This window comes from Phlebotomus papatasi, chromosome 2 (assembly GCF_024763615.1).
Source record: "Phlebotomus papatasi isolate M1 chromosome 2, Ppap_2.1, whole genome shotgun sequence".
Classification (NCBI taxonomy): domain Eukaryota; kingdom Metazoa; phylum Arthropoda; class Insecta; order Diptera; family Psychodidae; genus Phlebotomus; species Phlebotomus papatasi.
Window position 1 is genome coordinate 20,157,959 of NC_077223.1, and position 19,656 is coordinate 20,177,614.

Below are 19,656 nucleotides of genomic sequence, written 5' to 3' on the forward strand. Positions count from 1 at the left end.
TATTGCGGATTTTTATACTTAAAACTATTCACAAAAAAAAGAAGCATTCCATTAACGTGAATAAACTTACCGGTCATTGGAAAAAATGATGCGCCAAGCTAAAATATCATCAAATTTATCTGAAGAGAAGAATAAACCTATCGCAATATCATGAATATTGTAGGAGAAAAAAAAAAACTTTTCAATTCCATTCAACATAATCAATTAATCAAAAAAAAAGAAAATAAATAAATTAATAGTGTAATGCATATTTACCAATGAATGTCTTAAGCGTAATTTAGAGAGCATGTGCATGTAAGAGAAAGACGAATAGTTATTTGAAATATAAATGAATATTTGGAACCATTTCAAAAGAACATTTTTTTACAAAGCATTCAATAGATTTTTTTTTCCTAATCGAGAATTGCAGCATTGGCCACAACGCTGGGATTATTGACAATTTCTCCCAAACTATCCAGAACTTCTTTGCGGTAGTCATCAAAGTCTCCGTCAATTTCGTTGATTGTCTGCTCCTCAATCACATAAAGTCCACATTCCGTCTCCCGGATCAATCTTTCGTCGTGCGACACAATTATCACTCCCCCATTGTATTCATTAATTGCCTCCGCAAGAGCATCAATTGACTCAATATCCAAATTATTCGTCGGTTCATCGAGGATCAGGACATCCGGAGCACTCAGGCACAATTCCGCCAGGGCTACTCGTGCCTTCTGTCCACCCGACAGATCCTTCATCTTAATTGTGTGAGCATGACTCACCAATCCAAAAGTTCCCAACGCCTTCCGGGCCTTTTCATGTGGTAAGTTAAACAGACGCTGCAGGTACTCCGCTGCACTCTCCTCAGCTGTCAGATGCTCCCCAGAATGTTGGTCGAAACGTCCGATTCTCTGTAGCAAAATCTCTATCTTAGACAAAAAATCTTGGTACAAAAAGTTAAGCTAAAGCTTCTTACAAGTCTGTGATTCTTGCGCACTTCTCCCTTGACGGGCTCCAAGTCTCCGCAGAGAAGCTTCAAAAATGTCGATTTGCCCACTCCATTGGGCCCTACGATGGCTATTCTGCTGCTCAGATCAATACCAAATTCAGTATTGATAAACAGAGGCTTGTGGCCAGAAAAATTGAAGGTAACATCTGAAATATTTTGCTTTTCTTAGCTTTGTGGAATTTCACTTCAAATTCAAAATATTCGTAAAAAAAGAGTCACTAAAATCTTTTAAAGTTATGCTTTTAGCAAAAATTTACATCCCTCTCTCAAACGTATTGCGTATTTCTATTTTAGTCTTTATGGCTCAGCACACCTTTTAGATCAGGAAAATTTCATAAAGTCAAAATTCACATCCCTTTCTCTCTTAAAATTTTTGTATAAGTCTATCCTATTCTTTCGCACTCTTCTTCTTTTGAACATCACACTAAATTAAATTTACAGTAGACTCTCAAATAGGGATCTTGTTTGGCTATATGGACCCGAGTGAGTCCGACAGCCTTACATAAAATAGAAGAAGAAGAAGAAGGGATCTAGGTAGCTCAATATGGACAAAGTGTTGGCTTTGTGACGCAGAGGCCCTCGGTTCGAGCCTTGATCGAAGCGCGTCAGGTGAATAATTGGGAAACAGTTTTTCACCGTCCTTAAAAGCTACAAACTGAACGTAAAAATATCAAGAAGGAAGTATGATAAAAGATAAGGGAGCAAAAAAGGATTTGTCATGGAGCAAAAAAGAAAAATAATACGGAGATATGAGCGGAACAAACATATGGGAAAAAAGAAACAGATGGAACTCATATGTAAATAAGAGTGAGCGAAATGGCTATATGGACCTGAGTCTGACAGCCAAAACGTAAAACAACAGAGAGAGAGAGAGAGAGAGACTCTCAAATGGGCATTTAGGATGACATGTTTATCGATAGATTTTGCGTCAAAGCCTTTGTAAATTCGAAATTTGAGCAAATGTTCTTCATAATTAAATGTGAAAATTGTCAACAAAATTTTTCGCCCGATTGAAAAAGAGTCGATTGACCGAGAGTCTAATGTACTTCAGTCCAATTTTGAGACTGAAAGACTGAGATAGACTTATGTAAATCTTTTGAGAAAGAAAGGGAAATGAATTTAGATTTCATAAAATTTTACTGATCTAAATGATGTGCCAGGGGCATTACCATTAAAATTGAACTGAGAACTAAATTTAATTTATTGTAACGTTTAAAAGAAAAAACAAGAAAAAAGTGCAAACGAGTGGGATAGACATCTACAAAATGAGTTGTAAATATTGAGTTCAAGAAATTGTCCAGATCTAAAAGATGTGCTGGAACCATTCGAAAATTAAATTAGGTTAGTAATGCCTCCACCATAATATATTGAAGTGGTTGGATCAAGAACTGGACTGAGCCCAAACAGAAGTAGATTTTGATTCTACAATAGTGTCTTGGATAGAAGGTAAATGGAACTCTATTTGCATAAAAAGTCGTTGAAGTTCGAAGAATTGAAATTCAATTTCGAATTTTCATTCTAAATTTTCGAACAAGGTGGGGAAAATTTATCAAATATCACACTAAAAAGCTGGCACAAGAGTTACTCCGTGATTATGAAGTGATTAAATAATGGGACAAGGATAGTAAGCGTCGTTGTTCTGTTTTTTTCCTCACAACAATGTGAAGACCGTCACATTTTGACACTTGAGAACTTCGAAATTCGAACAGGATGTAACTTCATCCACCTTTGCGAAAGTATTAAGAAGTAAGAAAGGCTCTTTTTTGGATCTTCAAATAGATTTTCGATTTTTTCATCTACTTCTGTACGGAAAGACAGAAATCGTCAGTTAAATCAGCATTTGTCGTATCATTCATTTTAGGGACAGGGATAAGAGTTTAATTGAATAATTTTGTCAAATAAAGGTGCTTATTATCACTAGAGTATTTGAAATTGATATAATGCATTTTAGAAAATTGTCGTAACTCCAAAGATTTCCATACATTGGAAGTTACGGCTTTATAAACAATGGAAGTTACGATAAAATCTTACTGTGTTTCATCGAACATATCTCAATATCTCAGCTTTTAAATAATTTTATAAAGATTTTCTCGAGTTTACTTACAGTTTATTAGTGTCATTTTTTTTTATTTTGACTCAAAAGTATCGCATTTGGGGCTCATTTTTAAGAAAAATAAAGCTGAACTGAAAATATCGTCTCCTGAAAAGTTGTCAAAAGGAACTTACGACAAATGCTGATTTAACTGACGAAATAATGAATCACTGCGTAACGATTGCAGACATTACACTTGATGATCCAACCGACAATTTATGACTGGTATTGGATTACTTGTTAAAAGTAGTTTGAGAATTTTCTAGGGTTTTTCGTCAGTTAAATCAGCATTTGCCATAACTTCCTTTTGACAACTTTTCGGGAGACCAAGTTTTCACAGTTCAGCTTTATTTTCCTTAAAAATGAGCCCTAAATGCGATACTTTTGAGTCAAAATAATAAAAGTGGCACTAATAAACTGTAAGTTAACTTGAGAAAATCTTTATAAAATGATTTAAAAGCTGAGATATTGAGATATATGTTCGATGAAACAATAAGATTTTATCGTAACTTCCATTGTTTATAAAACCGTAATTTCCAATGTATGGAGATCTTGGAAGTTACGACAATTTTCAAAAATGCATTTTATCAATTTCAATGACTCTAGTGATAATAAGCGCCTTTATTTGACTAAATTAATCAATTAAAATGTTATCCCTGTCCCTAAAAGATTTTCTTTTGTAACTTTTATTGAATAAATTTTGTGCGCCACGTCGCTTGTTTTGTTTTGAATTAATGATAGATGGGTAGGGATTTTTTCACACTTTTTTCTCACAAATATTAAATTAAAATGATTTAATGTTGCATTATTGGCACTGTCTTTGGATATTTAAAAAAAATTGTGAACGTTTTATTGAGAACTATTACATTTTTGCAGCAAATTACATGCCACGCAAACGAGCAAAGAAAGTTACGGCAAATGCTGATTATTGAAAATTTTGTATGGAAATTTGTCGTAACTTCCCCAAAAATGGAAGTTACGGCAAATTCTGATAAATTTTTCTTAATTAAGGGCGCTTACGATAAATTTAGTTTAAAATAATTTCTATTGGGCTTATAAAAGTTTCTTTTTCTCAAGTGCGTTTAAGAAAAAAAAATTACGCTGATTCCAAATATGTATATATCTCAAAATCGCAAAAATGAAGTTACGATAAATGCTGATTTAACTGACGTTTTGCTAATAAAATGAGTTTTAAATGCATTTTTTCTAACTAAATAAGTACAATCAATTAAATAAAAATATTTTTTTGCAAATAAAAATAGATGGAGCAAAATTTATTTCACGTAGAGATATCAGATATTCAGCAAATTTAAATTACGATACTTGTTGATAGAAGCAACGATACATTGCTTTCCCTTTAAGTTCGAAATTGGGAGTTTTTCCCTTTCCGATTCAATTGCAATAGCCGTGATTTATTTTAAAAAAATCCAAAAATTAAAAGTTTTCTAAGCTCACCGTGAAGTCCAAGAATTGGCGGCTGAAGGGGCGGAGGATCAGGGAAGCGGAATTTAACGATGTAGTCTCTAGGCTTAGTGAGGAGCTCAATAGTTTGCTCGTCATCTTCATTCTTTTGCACTTTCGATCGATTCTTTTCCTGTTTCCTCGTCATGGCATCTTTTTGCTTCTTCTCAGCCGCCTTCGTTGACTGCCCTCTGGTCTTCATCTCCTTGAGCTTTTTCTCCTGCTTCTCGTACTCCTTGATCATCTCCTTCTTCTTCTGCACGTGCATCTTCTTGAACATTGAATAGTTGCCCTTGTAGTAGTGGAGCTTCTTGCAGTCCAGATGAATGATCTCATTGCAGACATTGTCCAGGAAACTTTGATCGTGGGAAACGACTAGGAGGGTTTTTTTCCAGCTCTGCAGGTAATTGTCCAGCCAGATGACAGCATTTAGGTCGAGGTGATTGGTAGGTTCGTCGAGGAGGAGTAGAGTGGGTTCCATGTACAGGGCACGAGCCAGGGAGACACGCATCCTCCAGCCTCCGGAAAATTTATTTGTCGGCCTATCCTGCATCTCCTTGGAGAATCCCAGACCAGCTAGAATTCTTCTGGCCCTGGGTTCGGCGGAATCCGCTCCTATGGCCTTGAGTTCGATGTACACTTCATTGAGACGATCCTGGGCATCGAAGTCGCCCTCTTCGATCTTTGCTTCCAGATCCTTGCACTCCTGCAGGAGATTTAGTCGCTTAGTGTCTGCCTTGAGGATTGTCTCTACGGCGGAATTGTCATCGGCTACGACTTCCTGTTCGCAGAGCAGGACATCAATGTTGGGCGGAATGGCAAAGGCACGGGAGGCCAGATGCCTCAGTAACGTGGTCTTTCCATGTCCATTTGGCCCCACGAGCCCATATCGCCTTCCATGAGCTATCAGGAGATTCGCATTGACAAAGAGATCATTGCCCTTGGCTGAGATGGTGAAGTTCTCAATTTTGATGTCCACAGCATGCTCAAGGGCTGCCTTCTGGCCACCACTTTTCTGTGCCTGGGACATTGTAAAGTTGCTATCTAGGTCTGAAGCTCCCTGACCACCTTTTCTCGTCATAGCTTCCACCTGTCTCTCATATTCTTGCTGCTTCTTGAGCTTTTTCTTCTCCTTGTGCGTCATCTTCTTCTCAGCGGGCTCAGTTATCTCCAATTTTTCCACTTCCTCTGCCAGAGTCTCCTCAACCGCTTCTTCCTCCTCCTCTTCCTGACGTTCTTCCTCAGGCTCTACTTCGACCTCAGGCTCTACTTCAGCTTCAGGCTCCTCAACTTCATCCTCCAAATCCTCCTCAGGTTCAACAACAACTTCTTTAGCTTTCTTTTTAGCTTTTTTCGAGGGTTTCCCTTTAGCTATCGCCACAATTTCCTCCTCCTCCTCAGACTCCACCTTCAACTCAATATCCTTCTCATCATCCTCTGACCAGTCATCATCCTTCTTGCCTTTCTTCTTCTTTCCAACACCTTTACTGCTTTCACCTTTTCCACCTTCCACGTTGCCATCTTCTTTCGCCTTTGCCTTCTTCCCTTTTCCCTTCTTCTGCACAGCATTAGCCACTTCATCATCTTCACTACCAGGTTCTAGGGATACCTTCTTCCCTCTCCCCTCATCATCGCTCCAATCATCATTTTTCTTACCTTTCTTCTGACCCTTTTTCGACTTGGACTTTGAGGTTGTGTCAGACACTGAACTTCCTACTTCACTCAATTCTTCGTCCAAATCTTGGTTTTTCCGATTTCCGCGCTTTTTGGACATTTCACCAACAATTTCAATAACTTCACTAAACTAGAGAATTGGCCTAAAAGTGATAAAATTCGCAAAAACACTAATGAATCACAATATCCTGCAATGTGGATACAGATAAACCTTTCAACTGCCCACCAACAAAAAGTGCCTACTAAATTTTACAAATTTCAAAATCACCGTTGTTACACTGAGAGCGATGAATGGGAAACGGAGAATGATTGAGTTTAAAACCCGAGTCAAAAAATCACGTAAAATACCAAATTGACATAAAGAAATTCCAGTGCAAGTCGTCGGTTCCGAAGAAGACTATTGTAAGTCCAAAATGTAAACTTTACAGGAAAGAGTTTTAAAGTTTGACAGCTAAAATTTATTTTCATTAATTTCACTGCAATTAGTATACTTCCAGCTTTTGAAACTATTTTATCATTATATTTATTATTTATATTTCTAGTTAACACTACTTTTAAATTAATTATAGCAAAATTGTGGGCAAAAAATTCAATAATTGGGCACGCTGATTTTAAGTTTTTTTCTTGTAACTTTTGCAGGAATATCTTAATCAACATAAAATTTTGTGGGGATATAGATCTAAGGTTTCTGCATCCAATGATACCATCTTTTTATACTATTGTAAGTAGACTTACAATAGTCTTCTTCGGAACCGACGAAGTATTCTCAACAAAAAGCAATTTCTTAACACTTCAAAACCCAAAGTGGCAAAGTTTATAGAGCTTCATAACGGGAATTCTATTCAATATTATGCTAAAGTTATAACATTAACGTATATAGTAAGGTGGGATGGATTGTTTTCCGTAGAGTGCTACTTAAACGCTTTTTTTTTTTGGACTGATGAAATTATTTTTTACTTCTTCTAAATCCATAGAATTATTCACTGTTTTATTCAGAAACATAATATAAAAAAAATTATCAAAAATATTAAAGAAAATTTATAAAATAATGATTAGATAATACGTCATAAACGATCCAGATAGCGAAGGTAGCGAAGCGCCCGGCTTAGCACACGTGACTATAGAGAATTTATGTTGGTATGCATCACAGTAACAGCTGATTTATCAGGCTTATTTATTAATTAATCAGAAAAGAGAAAACCTATGCACAAACACAGAAAGTGACTTTCCGAAAGCTCTGTTACTGTTAACAAATCAGTTGGTTTCCCCTATCCACCGCCCGAGGGCAGGACTAACGCTGAGAAAAACTTGAGAGGTTTTTCAATTTAAAGAATTTTGTACATTTTGAAGCATTCAATATTTTATTTTTTAGGTTTATTTTAGGTCTTTTCACTGTAAGATGTTGAAAGTCTTAGTAATGATGTATGAACATTTGTTTTCTTTGTGGATTTCGCAAAAAAAGTGTTATTAATTTGTAAAAGAAAATGTGTATTCATTTTTTGTAACACATGACCCCTCTGGACTTTTTTTTTTAAATCATATTTTTGTAACGTTCAACAAACAATAAGAACCATAACAACACCAGGTACTTATCAGAAGGTTTATAAATGAAAATACCTAAAAAGAGTTTTATTATTACTTTTTGCCTTGCTTCTTGCCTCTTACATATCAAAATATTACCGGAAAAATTATTTACCAATTGTCCCGTCTCATTCTTAATCGGAAGGTTACTAACTTGAAAAGGACTAACGTGTTCATTTTAAGTAGGACCAACTTCAGTTTCCGGTACATTTGGACGAAAAAGTCTTTCAAGAAAGTTATTATATTATGATATTTCGAGGGATCCAATTCACGTTATTAGAATTATTCGATGAAAGGGATGAAATCATAATCACACAGGCAATGAACACAGAAGTATTCCCTATATGCACCGAGTGAAGTAATAATAGTGAAGTAAGTATAATCTACTCCCACAGCCTAAAGTGGCCCCACCTCCCCCTACCAGCGTTATTTTCTCCACTTGTCCTTGACAAAAAAAACGTTCATTGATGTAAATTTCGATCTCATGAAATTTTTCTGATCCAAAAGTTGCGCCGGAGCAAATTTCAAGATCAAAGCATTTTAATTTTCATCATTGCATACTCATTAAGATTTTAACTTTCACTCTACAAAATAAGGTAAAGTGCCCTCGAGTCGACCGGTGGTTAATATTTGAATGTTTTAATGGTGAATTTCTATAAAATTGTCACTGATTCGTATTTATTTATGAAATAATTGACCTTTGAATGTTAGATCATACGCCTAATATTAGTGCAAATATAAATAAATTGAATAAATAACTCTACCGGTCGAATTGAAGAACCGGTCGACGACTTGAGAGCACTTTACCTTACATTGTTGTAATAATTACAAATCGTCTTATGAAAAATTTGGATTTTAAAAATTTTAATCCGGATCATTTTTCGATTTCTAACAGTGTAGTGGAGGGGAAAATAATGTGAAACCTTTCAACTGCTCTGACTGGGGAAAAGTCAAAGGAAAAATTCTCAAAAGGTGGCGCCACTGCTCTTGTTCCATCCCTTTCAACAGTCAGAGCTTGACAATCCAAGAAGCTTCTGGAAAGTTTGTGTGGCATTTTAATTTGTTTTTCCCGTGAAATTCATCAAAATTTGGTGAAAAAACATTCTAATTCACTGGAAAAATGTGAGTTGAAATTTTTGCACTAGTTTCCCGCTATGCAAATGTGAAATTTGCTGAGATATTTGACTGAAAAATAAGACGAAGAATATTGAGGTTATGTAACTAATGCTCTGGGATTTTTCAGTTTCCTGGACGTAGCCCTCGCAAATGGCTGATTCTGACGACGAGTACGACCGCAAGAGACGCGACAAGTTTAGAGGGGAGCGTAGTTCAGGCGATAGCTATCGCTCGGACAGAGATCGAAGAGATGACCATCGAGGTAGGGATGACTGGATGGATCGTGTGAGGTCGAAACCCGATTATCGGGAGTTCCGCAATGGCCGGGACAGAATGTACTCACCTCCGAGGGATATGCCTCCAATGAAGAGGATGCGCATGGGACCGCATGATGGGTATGGACCGTACGGCGGAGGAGGTTGGGGGGGACATCATGATTCCGGACTCGGATGGCTATCCCACGGTGGTGGACATCCATATGGCTCAGCTCCGATGCCGATGCACTCAAGGTAGGCTTTTTGTTGAATTAAAAAAATGTCTCAGGGAACTCAGTTTTAAATGCTAAATTTTTTCCTGTGATTAAAATTAATTTATCATAATGTCCCTTCCAATTCCTTGGCAAAGAGTCAGGAATATAAAAATGACTCAAAAGTTTTCCATTCATGTCTTATAAATTTTCCAATTTTTCTGTTTTGAAAATTTTATTTCGGGCATGGACTAATTTTAATATGCTTAAGCTAGGCTGTTAGGTTTAAGAATTTTCCATGAATAAAATAACCGCATCTGCCTTTAAAACTAGAACTCTAAGAATAGAGTAAGAGAAATTTTAAAATTATTTTTTTTAAATGAGTTCAAAATATTAAGCAATTCATATCAAATTCATTCAATCCGTTTTCACTTAAGCCGGAACTCCCTGAAGACCTTTTCATAATTCTGTAATATTTTGGAAACATTTTAGAAATGCAACATGGAAAAAAATGAATATGCGAGAGTTGATAATAAATGGCTTTAACCCAATCTTCTGATATCAAAATGATATCTGACATACATTTTGGATTAGGAAAATTTCATGAAATCAAAATTAACTTTACCATCTTTCCCATTCTTCTTCTTCTTTTGAACGTCACAGCAAATTCGATTTAAGTCAATTGAATGTTGGTGCTATGGCCCCGGCACACCTTTTAGATCAGCAAAATTTCATGAAATCGAAATTCGCGTCCTTTTCTATCTCAAACCTATTGCATATGTCTATCTCACTCGTTCGCACTCTTCTTCTTATATTAAACATCACAACAAATGTAATTAAGCTCAATCGAATTTGAAGTGCGAAAGAATGAGATAGACATAATATAAGACGTGTGAGAAAAAGGATGTTAAGTTCGATATCATTCAATTTATCTCATCTAAAAGGTGTGCTAGCACCATAATAGCTCCGGCACAACTTTTAGATCAGGAAAAATTTATAAAGTCGAAATTCACATCCCCCTCTTTCTTAAAAACTGTGTATTACATATCCTATTTTTTCGAACTCTTCTTTTTTGAACCACACACCAAATTAAATTTTGCTCAGTCCAATTTTGAGTCCGAAAGAGGGGGATAGACTTATGCAAATCTTTTCAGAATGAAAGAAAAGCGAATTTTGATTTCATGAAATTATACCGAGCTAAAAAAGTGTGCCAGAATAAAAAGAGAGAGCTAAAAGTTGTAACCTTTGAGGAAAATCGTTCATATCTCTTTCCGTTTGTACTGTGGAGAAGACGAGACGTCCACAAAAATCGATAGTTGTGACTCCGGCACGATCAGGAAAATTTCATGAAGTTGAAATTCGAATCCTTATCTTGCTCACACGCTTTGCATATGTCCATCTCATTCTTTCGCACTCCAAATTCAATTTAGGATTTAGAGTGATGTTTAAAAGAAGAAGAAGAGTGCAAAAGAACGAGATAGACAGATGCAAAGCGTGTGAGAAAGAAAGGGATTAGAATTTCGACTTCGTGAAATTTTCTTGATCTAAAAAGTATGCCGGAGCAATTAGCGCATATGATATTCGTAATCTATGAGTGTCGTAACGTGTAAATCCAAAATTTGGGCTCGATCTGACGAAGTTGGACATCAGCTCGAACCATAAAAGCTGAGATTGTAAAGAATCTCAGTTAAAAAAGTTAAGTTTGTAGTCCCGCTCTAAGTGCATCCAAATATTTTTCACGCGGTAAATTTGAAATACATTTATAATGGCTCCGGCCGCTCCGGCACACCTTTTAGATCAGTAAATATTCATGAAGTCGAAATTCGAATGTCTTTTTCACACGCTTTGCGTAATCGTCAGTTAAATCAGCATTTGTCGTAACTTCCTTTTGATAACTTTTAAGGAAACGAAATTTTCAGTTCAGCTTTATTTTTCTTAAAAATGTGCCCCGAATGCGATACTTTGGGTCAAAATAATAAAAGTGGCACTAATAAACTGTAAGTTAACTCGAGAAAATCTTTATAAAATGATACAAAATCTGAAATATTGAGATATAGGGTAAGTGTTCTAATTTAAAACCATTTCTAGACGCTTTAACTTTGTCAGAAGATTCAACACTTCAATTTTTTTCTGAAGAGAAAAAGAAGAAAAGCCAAGGAGCAACTTCCTTGGCTCTTCTAGAATGTTACTGTTTAGTGAAAATTAATTAGATAGAATTTGAAAACTTCTTAAATACAAGAAAAATACACGAGCGTAAAATGCTTCTATTGGAAACATATTAATCCAAATGGAGACAAGGGAAAGTTTCTAGTTGGAGACAAACAGTGTAAGTGAAACCGTGATGAAAGGCTTCCAAAACCTTGCTTCTACAATAATAAGAAAATCTCTCCAAAAAATCATATTTCCGGGGTTTCCTATTGAAGTATTGAAGTATTTGTAGATACTTCAGAAAAACCCTTTTTGTTCACGAAATAGATAATGATTTCATTTGAAAACTTTACGTACCGTTAACAATAAAGATTAGCACTTAATTTAACTAAAATTAACCAGAAATACGACATTAAATGTTAAATAAAAGAATAAACAACAGTCACCTCTTTGTGTTTTTCATTGGAAAACATGGTCGATCCATGAAAAATTTAATGGTGAAAAGGTACACTTTTAATTTTTCTGAGAAATTAACAAATTAAAACTTGTGAATATGAATGGATTTTCGCTTTATTTGGAGCAAAATTAACTAAAAAATGAAACTGTGATATAGAAAATATATAAATAAAATAATTTAGTACTGTATTTATCATGAAAACAATTACGTTTCCATTTGGAGTAGCGAAAAATTTCCATTTGGAGCAGGTTTTGAATTAGCTTAATTTACACTATTGTAGTCAGATAAATTTAGAATAGATTTAGGCGATTTACTACTCTGAAACCTCTTTTGGAATTAGATCTTCAGATAACTTTTTCACAGAGCCTTTTTCTGGCAAAATACCTATACATATTAGCATTTCATTGACTATTACTGAAACTACAAAAATCCTTTGGGAATCTTTCTACGTTTCTTGGTACATGACATATCCCTATATACTTTGACATGGTAAACCGGATCGGCGAAGACTATCAATAAGTGCTAGAATTAATGAATATCTTACAGACAGCAGAGTGCAAAGTCACCCGCAACAACGATACTTCACGGCGTTTCCGTAACTTTTTCAAAGACCTCTCCTGGGAGTATGCAATTTTTCTGTGTCACTGGAGTGAATTCACGGAGTTTTTCTCGGTTCCGAAAATTTCTTTGAAAGCGGAACTCCCTGTACTGTACTGCCCAATCTGCTGCAACCATTCGTAAAATGGGCGTGACTTAAAGTTTTTTTTAGATCGAATTTACCGACAACAAGTAATTATTTGTTTCAGAGAACAAATTATTCTTTTTTTTTTCTTCAGGGAATCTGCTCCGAATCCTGATATGCAAACTCAACCCTGCATGATGACACTGAAGCAGTTCCTGGCCACGCAGGATGATTCCATCTCCGATTCAGATGCCATCACCAAGTACAATGAGTACAAATTGGACTTCAAGAGGCAACAACTCAATGAATTCTTCGTGGCTCACAAAGATGAAGAATGGCAAGTATTTCCACGTCAGTTTCTTTTTCTCAAAAAAAATATTCCTTTTGCTCACGACAAAATGTTCTTCTCATTCTTGGTGGTCTGTTGAAAATGGATTGGTGACATTGAAAAAAAAAATTGATTGTGTTGGGTTTTTGAAGGGTGATGTTTTTTGAGGATTTCTTATGGGCAGAAAATATTTTTTAGATGAGATGCCAACAGATGAGCAACATCGCCCAAAAAGTGGACTTTCACAGACCAAAATTTCACTTAAATATATTATATGCCTTCCTCTCGACAGAAATGTGAGCTGAATTATTTTGCAGGAAATCTCGTGGTGTGGTTTGAGATGCAAAAGAAAATGCAAAAAAACACAGAGAATGTAGAAAAGAAAAAAATGTTTTGCTATTTTCTTAGCCTCGACAGAGGGAGAGTGTAAAATAGAAATTGAAAAAAAAATTGAACCAATGCCAAAAAAAAAATCTTGAGAAAAATCGCTGTTTTAGTATCTTGGCGAGCAATGCCAAGGAAGTATAAAAGAAAGCGATAAGTAATTCTTTCTATATAGTAGTTTTAAGAATGGTTATGCAAATTAATTGAAGGTAAGAGACCAAAATAGATGATAAATTTATTAGTCAATAAGGCCCAATAAAAAAGACTCATGATTATTTTCCCGAAAAAAAATGTTCCAAAAGAGCAGAAAAAATAAATATATTCTTTTTCTTTTATTTTTGTCACACAAAATTATTTACACTTTTTTTTTGTTGACACTTGTGTTTTGGAAAACCTTCCATGGATGGTTGATGGAAATCTTTCATAATTCCATTGCTAATGGATTCTTCTGTTTCTGATTGTATTGCAGGTTTAAGATGAAATATCATCCGGAGGATTTGCTGAAGAGACAAGAGGAGCATGTTGGTTTTCTTAGGGTAAGTCCTTTTACAGAAATTTTCTAATTCTGATATAAACTTTAGTGAACCTTTGGATAATTGTATAAAAATTAATTTTCCTGGCATTAAGTCAAATACTCCGTAATATGTAACTCAAAATATCGCATTCAGCGTCAACTAAAAAAGAATTACAAGACGCTGCAGCTCTGCTAAATAGTTGTACTTTCAAAATTTTCATAGAAAAGAAGTGAAAAAGGGCTCCATGCTTTGCGAAACGCTTAAACTTTTGACTAAGATGCTATACTTTAAAAGTAATTTCGCATCATTCACCGTTTACCAGGTCACAATTGATTTAAACCAATTTATAGGGTAAGTGTGCCAAATTCCGGCCAGCTTGCAATTTCGGCCATATTTTTTGTTCCTTTAATTTCCATGAATTTTTAGTTTTTGCATTTTCTTGAGATTGTACAATGCAAAAAAAATAACAAAAAATGTCGCTTCGACGAGCAAGATGATCTGAAAATGGCATTCAAAGAATTCTGGAAGAGCAAGGAACTATGAGAATGAAGGTGGCCGAAATAGGCCACCAATGCTATGTCTACATTTTTATTCATTTTAAAATGTATTAATAATGATTTTAGAGAAAATAAAAATGATAAACTGTCTGCAAGGTTCCAAGCAACACTCCTTATAAAAGAGTAACAAAAATATTAAATTTTTATTAAAAATATTACATTTCAAACTTGAGACTTTGTTGCTTGCATGCAACTATTCCGAAATTTGGCACACTTACCCTAAATCACTCAAAAGATAACCCAAAACTAGCTTAGGATGCTTAGCAGTAATAAAATTGATTTTGGAATAAGTTATCAGTTCATGATTGATCTATTTCCGGTTAAGAACCGATTAGAACCGGTTCATTCTTATTAAAAAATCCAAGACCTTTCCAACAACCCCAAACATGATATCATTCGATTAAGAAATGTTATATGCTCTCTAAAGCATTTTAAACCTTTGACCTTGAAAACCGGTATTAGGAATGATTCAACGATATTTTCGTAAATGGATGAAATGTCTGTCTAGATGATATCTAAAACATATCTAAAAATACCGTCCAAGATAATATCCACTTATGGGCGGGGGGTCATCGAAGATCGGAAGTCGATACGTCTTACCATTTAACCTCCAGCTCTGGAACAATCTTAAGGTCAAGTAAAAATTCTTCAAAAATCGGTACTTAACTGATTCACTACCGATGAAGACTGATCAAGCCGGGTTCTAAATTTCAATATCTTTCCAAAAAATCGAAATTTAACCAAATCATTTGCATTGGACAGATGCATAGACGAACAGACGCACAAAAGGACAAACAGCGTGACGCCACTTCTCAGTAATCGTCTGAAACGCGAAGATACAGTGCCCGCTTTGTAGTCCGGATAATTGGGAGACAATATGACAGATGTCCGCTTCGTAATCCGGATGGATTTTTTGAATTTGTTCAACGTCTCGAAAATATAGACAAGGTTTTTTTTCAAGAATTAGAATAAAAGTTTTAAAGAAGCTTAAAAAGACATAATTAGAGAATTTTATGCTGTTATACTTCATTTATTAAACAAAAACATCACAGGATAATTCATTTTCATTGCTGAACACACATGCACAATGTAACCGTCGATAACTGGTCCGGATTACGGCGATCCGGATTAGAAAGCGGGCACTGTATATTGAGAAAAGTGGTCCCCGGGGGGTGAAAGGTAGAAATTTTGGGAAGTGAAAAAATCGAGGAATTATATCGACTATGCTAAGTCGTTTTACAGTAGACTCACTCAAATTCGGGCATTTGGGACCGAAATGTCACACGAATTAGTGAGAAATTCGGACTACAAAGTTTTTGAAATGCAACGATTTTTTTGTCCCTTTGCATACTCATTAAGTTTATATACTCATATTTGTTGTAAATGTTATAAAAATCCCTCAATAATGCAAAATCACATCAAAACAAAGACAAACCATGCCAAATTTGAGCATATTTGATTCATGTGATAATCATAATCAAACTTGAAAAATGACAACAAACTTTTTTAAAATGTAACCGCTGCCCGAATTAAAAAGTATCCCGATCTTAAAAGAGCCGAATTAGCGAGAGTATACTGTATTTAGACCGTTCGAGCGATATGTTAGTCCTGAGATCGAGGTGTGGATCTGTTGAAAATTTGGTATTCATCAGACGTCCTGGTAACGAGATTATTTAGTTTTTTCGAAAAAAATTACACAGGCTGCACAGGAATTTGCCAACTTCAAATGATTCGCCTGAAAAGTTAACATTCTGAGATAGCATAGTATAGGATGGAACTGTCGATTCCATTTCAAGAGTTCATGCAGTAATATTTATTGGTTCGTAACCGATTCATTGCGCCGAGTCGAGGTATCCCAAAAATATGATTTTGATAGGGATGGAGTGATATGGGGGGAAATAAATGTAATGTTAATTGTAGTTCTTGAGACGCTTTTGAGGGTTAGGTTGCATGAGACCCCAAGGCCCTATCTCTAACCGTTCAGCCTTTAGCTTCGGTGAGAGTCTTGCGAACAACAGGATATGACGTCATCGTCTCATTCAGAAAATATACCAAAAATTCCGGTTCTTATGTAGGAGTGAAAAGTGGAAATTTAATTGGTTCAAAAATATGTAACAGACCGCGGGGCTAGACGTATAAAAAACATTGTAGGTTTTTTTTTTATTTAATGAAAAACGTGGAGTTAAAGTTTAACAAAACTTTAACTTAAGGAAATCTGAGGGTATGTCGAGATAAACCTGGAACTTTCGAGATTTTTTTCTGTATCAAAATACCAATTCTGATATGAAATAATTATGGGCCTTCGTAAAGTTTGTTAATGTTAAGGTCACTTGAAAATTTGGCATTGGAAAATCTTTTTGAACACCAATTTTATTCCTTACATCTTTCGAGGTTAAGTTCAACATAACCTTTCATTTTTAAAACATCAGTGTTGACATTTTAATAATATAATAGGGACGAGTGCAAAACAAGGAATCTCCCTTAAACAAGAGTTACTATTTTTATAAAGGTGTTATACGGATTTATTGATACCCCACATAGATGCCCTAGTATAGGCTTAACGTTAGTAAAAAACTCCTTTACAGAAACGCATTGATGTGTTCATGGAGTTGATGGAGAAGAAAATGGTTGCTGATGTATCCATTGATATCTCTTGTACGGATAAGCTGCTGAAGCTTCTAGATACGGTAGTTATAAAGCTAGAAGGTGGCACTGAGGCGGATTTGCAGGTGTTGGAAGTCCAGACAATGCCTGCTCCGGTTAAATTGCCAACACAGGAGCCACCACCAAAAGTAGCTCCTAAGCCCATCGCTGTAAAGATGTGTCAACCAGATGACGGTGACGTTTGGGAGGAGGATGTGAAGAAAGAGGAAAAAGTGGTTGAAAAGGAGGAGAAAGAAGAGAAGGAGGAGGAAGAGAAGGAAGAGGAAGATAAGGAGGAAGAAAAGGTGGAAGAGAAGGAAGAAGAGGAGAAGGATGAGGAAGAGAAGGAAGAAGAAGAGGAGAATGAGGTGAAAAAGAAGGGAGATGATTCAGGATCAGATTCGGATGAGTCATCATCGAGTGCAAGTGATTCGGAGGATAATGATGATCCACCGAAACCACCGCCTGGACCGAGTGTCGAGGAGAAGGCTAAAGAAGTGGAGTTGATGTTTTTGGAGGAAGAGAAGAAGGAAGAAGAGGCAGCACAGGCTAACAAGGAGTTGGAGGAGACAAAGAAGAAAGAAGAGGAGGAAGAGAAGACCAATGGAACGAAAAAAGAAGATCTGGTGACGATTGATTTGGTGAGGGAGAAGAGTACTGTGAGAGAGTTGCACAAAACGAGTTCGATATTCCTGCGAAATCTAACGCCGACAATTACGAAGGCAGAGGTTGAAGCCATGTGCAAGAAGTACGATGGCTTCCTTCGGGTTGCCATTGCGGATCCGCTGGCTGAACGTCGTTGGTTTCGTCGGGGTTGGGTGACGTTCAAGCGAGATGTCAACATCAAGGAGATCTGTTGGAACTTGAACAACATCCGTCTTAGGGATTGCGAATTGGGAGCCATTGTGAATCGAGATTTGAGCCGGAGGGTGAGACCGGTCAACGGAGTTGCTCTGCATCGTACAGTAGTACGCAATGATATCAAACTCTGTGCGAGGATTATTCACAATCTCGATGAGAAGCATGGTTTGTGGAGAGAAGAAATGGCAGGAGCGATGGAGACACAAGGAGGAGAAACTTTTGGATTGCTATCGAGGAATCCCGTTCTGCAGAATATCACAGATTATCTGATTGACGAAGCGTCGGCAGAAGAAGACGAACTTCTTGGGTTGACGGATGAGAAGAAAGATGTACTGGAGAGTGAAGTATTTGATAGTGATCCGAGCCTCCTACCCGTTCTCGATAAGCTGATCCTCTACCTGAGAATTGTGCATTCAGTTGACTTCTACAACCACTGCGAGTATCCCTATGAGGATGAAATGCCCAATAGATGTGGTATCATTCATGCTAGGAGTCCAGCTCCAAGTAGCCGCGTCACTACTCCCGATATTCAAGATTACATCAAGAACTTTGAATCGAAACTCCAGGCATTCCTCACGCAAAGTGTCACTATTGAAGGTGAAGAACTTGAAAAACTTGGTTCGAAACAGTCCGATGCAGAGGTTGAAAAGTTCATTTTGGCCAATACCCAAGAACTGGCCAAGGACAAATGGCTATGTCCGTTGTCTGGGAAGAAGTTCAAAGGACCAGAATTCATTCGAAAACACATTTTGAATAAGCATTCGGAAAAGATTGAAGAGGTGAAGAAGGAAGTTGAGTACTTCAATAACTATCTTAAAGATCCGAAGCGTCCTCAGTTGCCGGAACATCCGGGAAGTGCAAAGAAGGCACCGGTTGGAGAGGGAACTCCACCAGGTGTTCATCCAGCAGCAATGGGAGGAGGATTTAGGGGAGCTCCATTTGGGGGTGGACCGTATGGATCACCGTACAGTCCGTATCCCATGATGCCGCCACAGAGGCATCGGGGAGGTGGAGGAGGATATCCAAGAAGGTATTGAGAGTGATTATGATTTGAAGGGTTGACGTTCGCCTAATTAATAGGAGAAACATGTCTAATTTCAGGGGAGGCGGCCCCGACTATAGACCCATCATCCACTACCGTGACCTCGATGCCCCAAGGGAACCTGATGAGTTCCTGTAGACAGACACAGAGATTGAGAACTCTTAGAGGGTAAGGAATTTTAACCATCTCTTTCAGCTTCATTTATCCATCAATGACTTAAGTGGATATTATACTGTAATTTGTCACAATAAAGGGATAAAACAAGGACAATTGTATGAATCTTTTGAAATCTCTGAAATAGAGTTTGTGTTGGATCATTGAGCATTATCAGGGGACCACCGGAACCACTAATACCTCACTTAATTTCTAACCATCAAACTGCATTGTTCCTGGGTGCACTTTTATTCGCTTTGTTTACACTACTATGGGACACGAAAATTTCTACCAACTATCCAAAAAAAAAAGAGTAATCCGAGTCTGGAGGACTCATAATCGAAATTGGAGAGTGTTATAGCCGTTATAGCCATAATGAAGTTCACTTTAACTCTTTCCGGACAACATATCCAGCGAACGAATTTCAGTAAAACTCACTTTATTGTAACTCTTTAGTGGTCAAATATGATACTTTTGTAGAGAATTTTCTCCGCCTCTGGGAAATTGGAAA

The 19,656-nt window shown here is 36.6% G+C and overlaps 2 protein-coding genes across 3 annotated transcripts; one reads left to right on the plus strand and one right to left on the minus strand.

Annotated features, from left to right (window-relative positions):
- Positions 1-313: 313 nt before the first annotated feature.
- LOC129802996 (ATP-binding cassette sub-family F member 1) lies at positions 314-6,442 on the minus strand. Its single transcript, XM_055849277.1, has 3 exons — positions 4,533-6,442; positions 953-1,131; positions 314-887 (listed from the first exon to the last, which is right to left on the minus strand). The coding sequence occupies exons 1-3, from the start codon at positions 6,310-6,312 to the stop codon at positions 393-395; spliced, it is 2,454 nt and encodes an 817-aa protein (XP_055705252.1). The 5' UTR covers positions 6,313-6,442; the 3' UTR covers positions 314-392.
- A 2,346-nt stretch (positions 6,443-8,788) lies between these two features.
- LOC129802991 (serrate RNA effector molecule homolog) lies at positions 8,789-19,262 on the plus strand. 2 transcript variants are annotated; one of them, XM_055849269.1, is made up of 6 exons: positions 8,789-8,915; positions 9,037-9,418; positions 12,817-12,999; positions 13,844-13,910; positions 17,032-18,980; positions 19,031-19,262. In XM_055849269.1, the coding sequence occupies exons 2-6, from the start codon at positions 9,060-9,062 to the stop codon at positions 19,128-19,130; spliced, it is 2,658 nt and encodes an 885-aa protein (XP_055705244.1). In that variant the 5' UTR covers positions 8,789-8,915; positions 9,037-9,059; the 3' UTR covers positions 19,131-19,262. The 2 variants fall into 2 exon arrangements, with proteins under 2 accessions (XP_055705244.1, XP_055705245.1); XM_055849270.1 differs by having other exon boundaries at positions 19,052-19,262.
- The last annotated feature ends 394 nt before the right edge of the window (positions 19,263-19,656 follow it).

Bases quoted from the DNA above. Each gene is read 5' to 3' on its own strand.
- LOC129802996 (XM_055849277.1), bottom strand. From the start codon at position 6,312: ATGTCCAAAAAGCGCGGAAATCGGAAAAACCAAGATTTGGACGAAGAA. The intron at 1,132-4,532 runs GTGAGCTTAGAA...AAAATATTTCAG, and splicing joins GCCAATTCTTGGACTTCACG to ATGTTACCTTCAATTTTTCT. The intron at 888-952 runs GTAAGAAGCTTT...ATTTTGCTACAG, and splicing joins TGCGCAAGAATCACAGACTT to AGAATCGGACGTTTCGACCA.
- LOC129802991 (XM_055849269.1), top strand. From the start codon at position 9,060: ATGGCTGATTCTGACGACGAGTACGACCGCAAGAGACGCGACAAGTTT. The intron at 9,419-12,816 runs GTAGGCTTTTTG...TTTTTTCTTCAG, and splicing joins CCGATGCCGATGCACTCAAG to GGAATCTGCTCCGAATCCTG. The intron at 13,911-17,031 runs GTAAGTCCTTTT...ACTCCTTTACAG, and splicing joins AGCATGTTGGTTTTCTTAGG to AAACGCATTGATGTGTTCAT.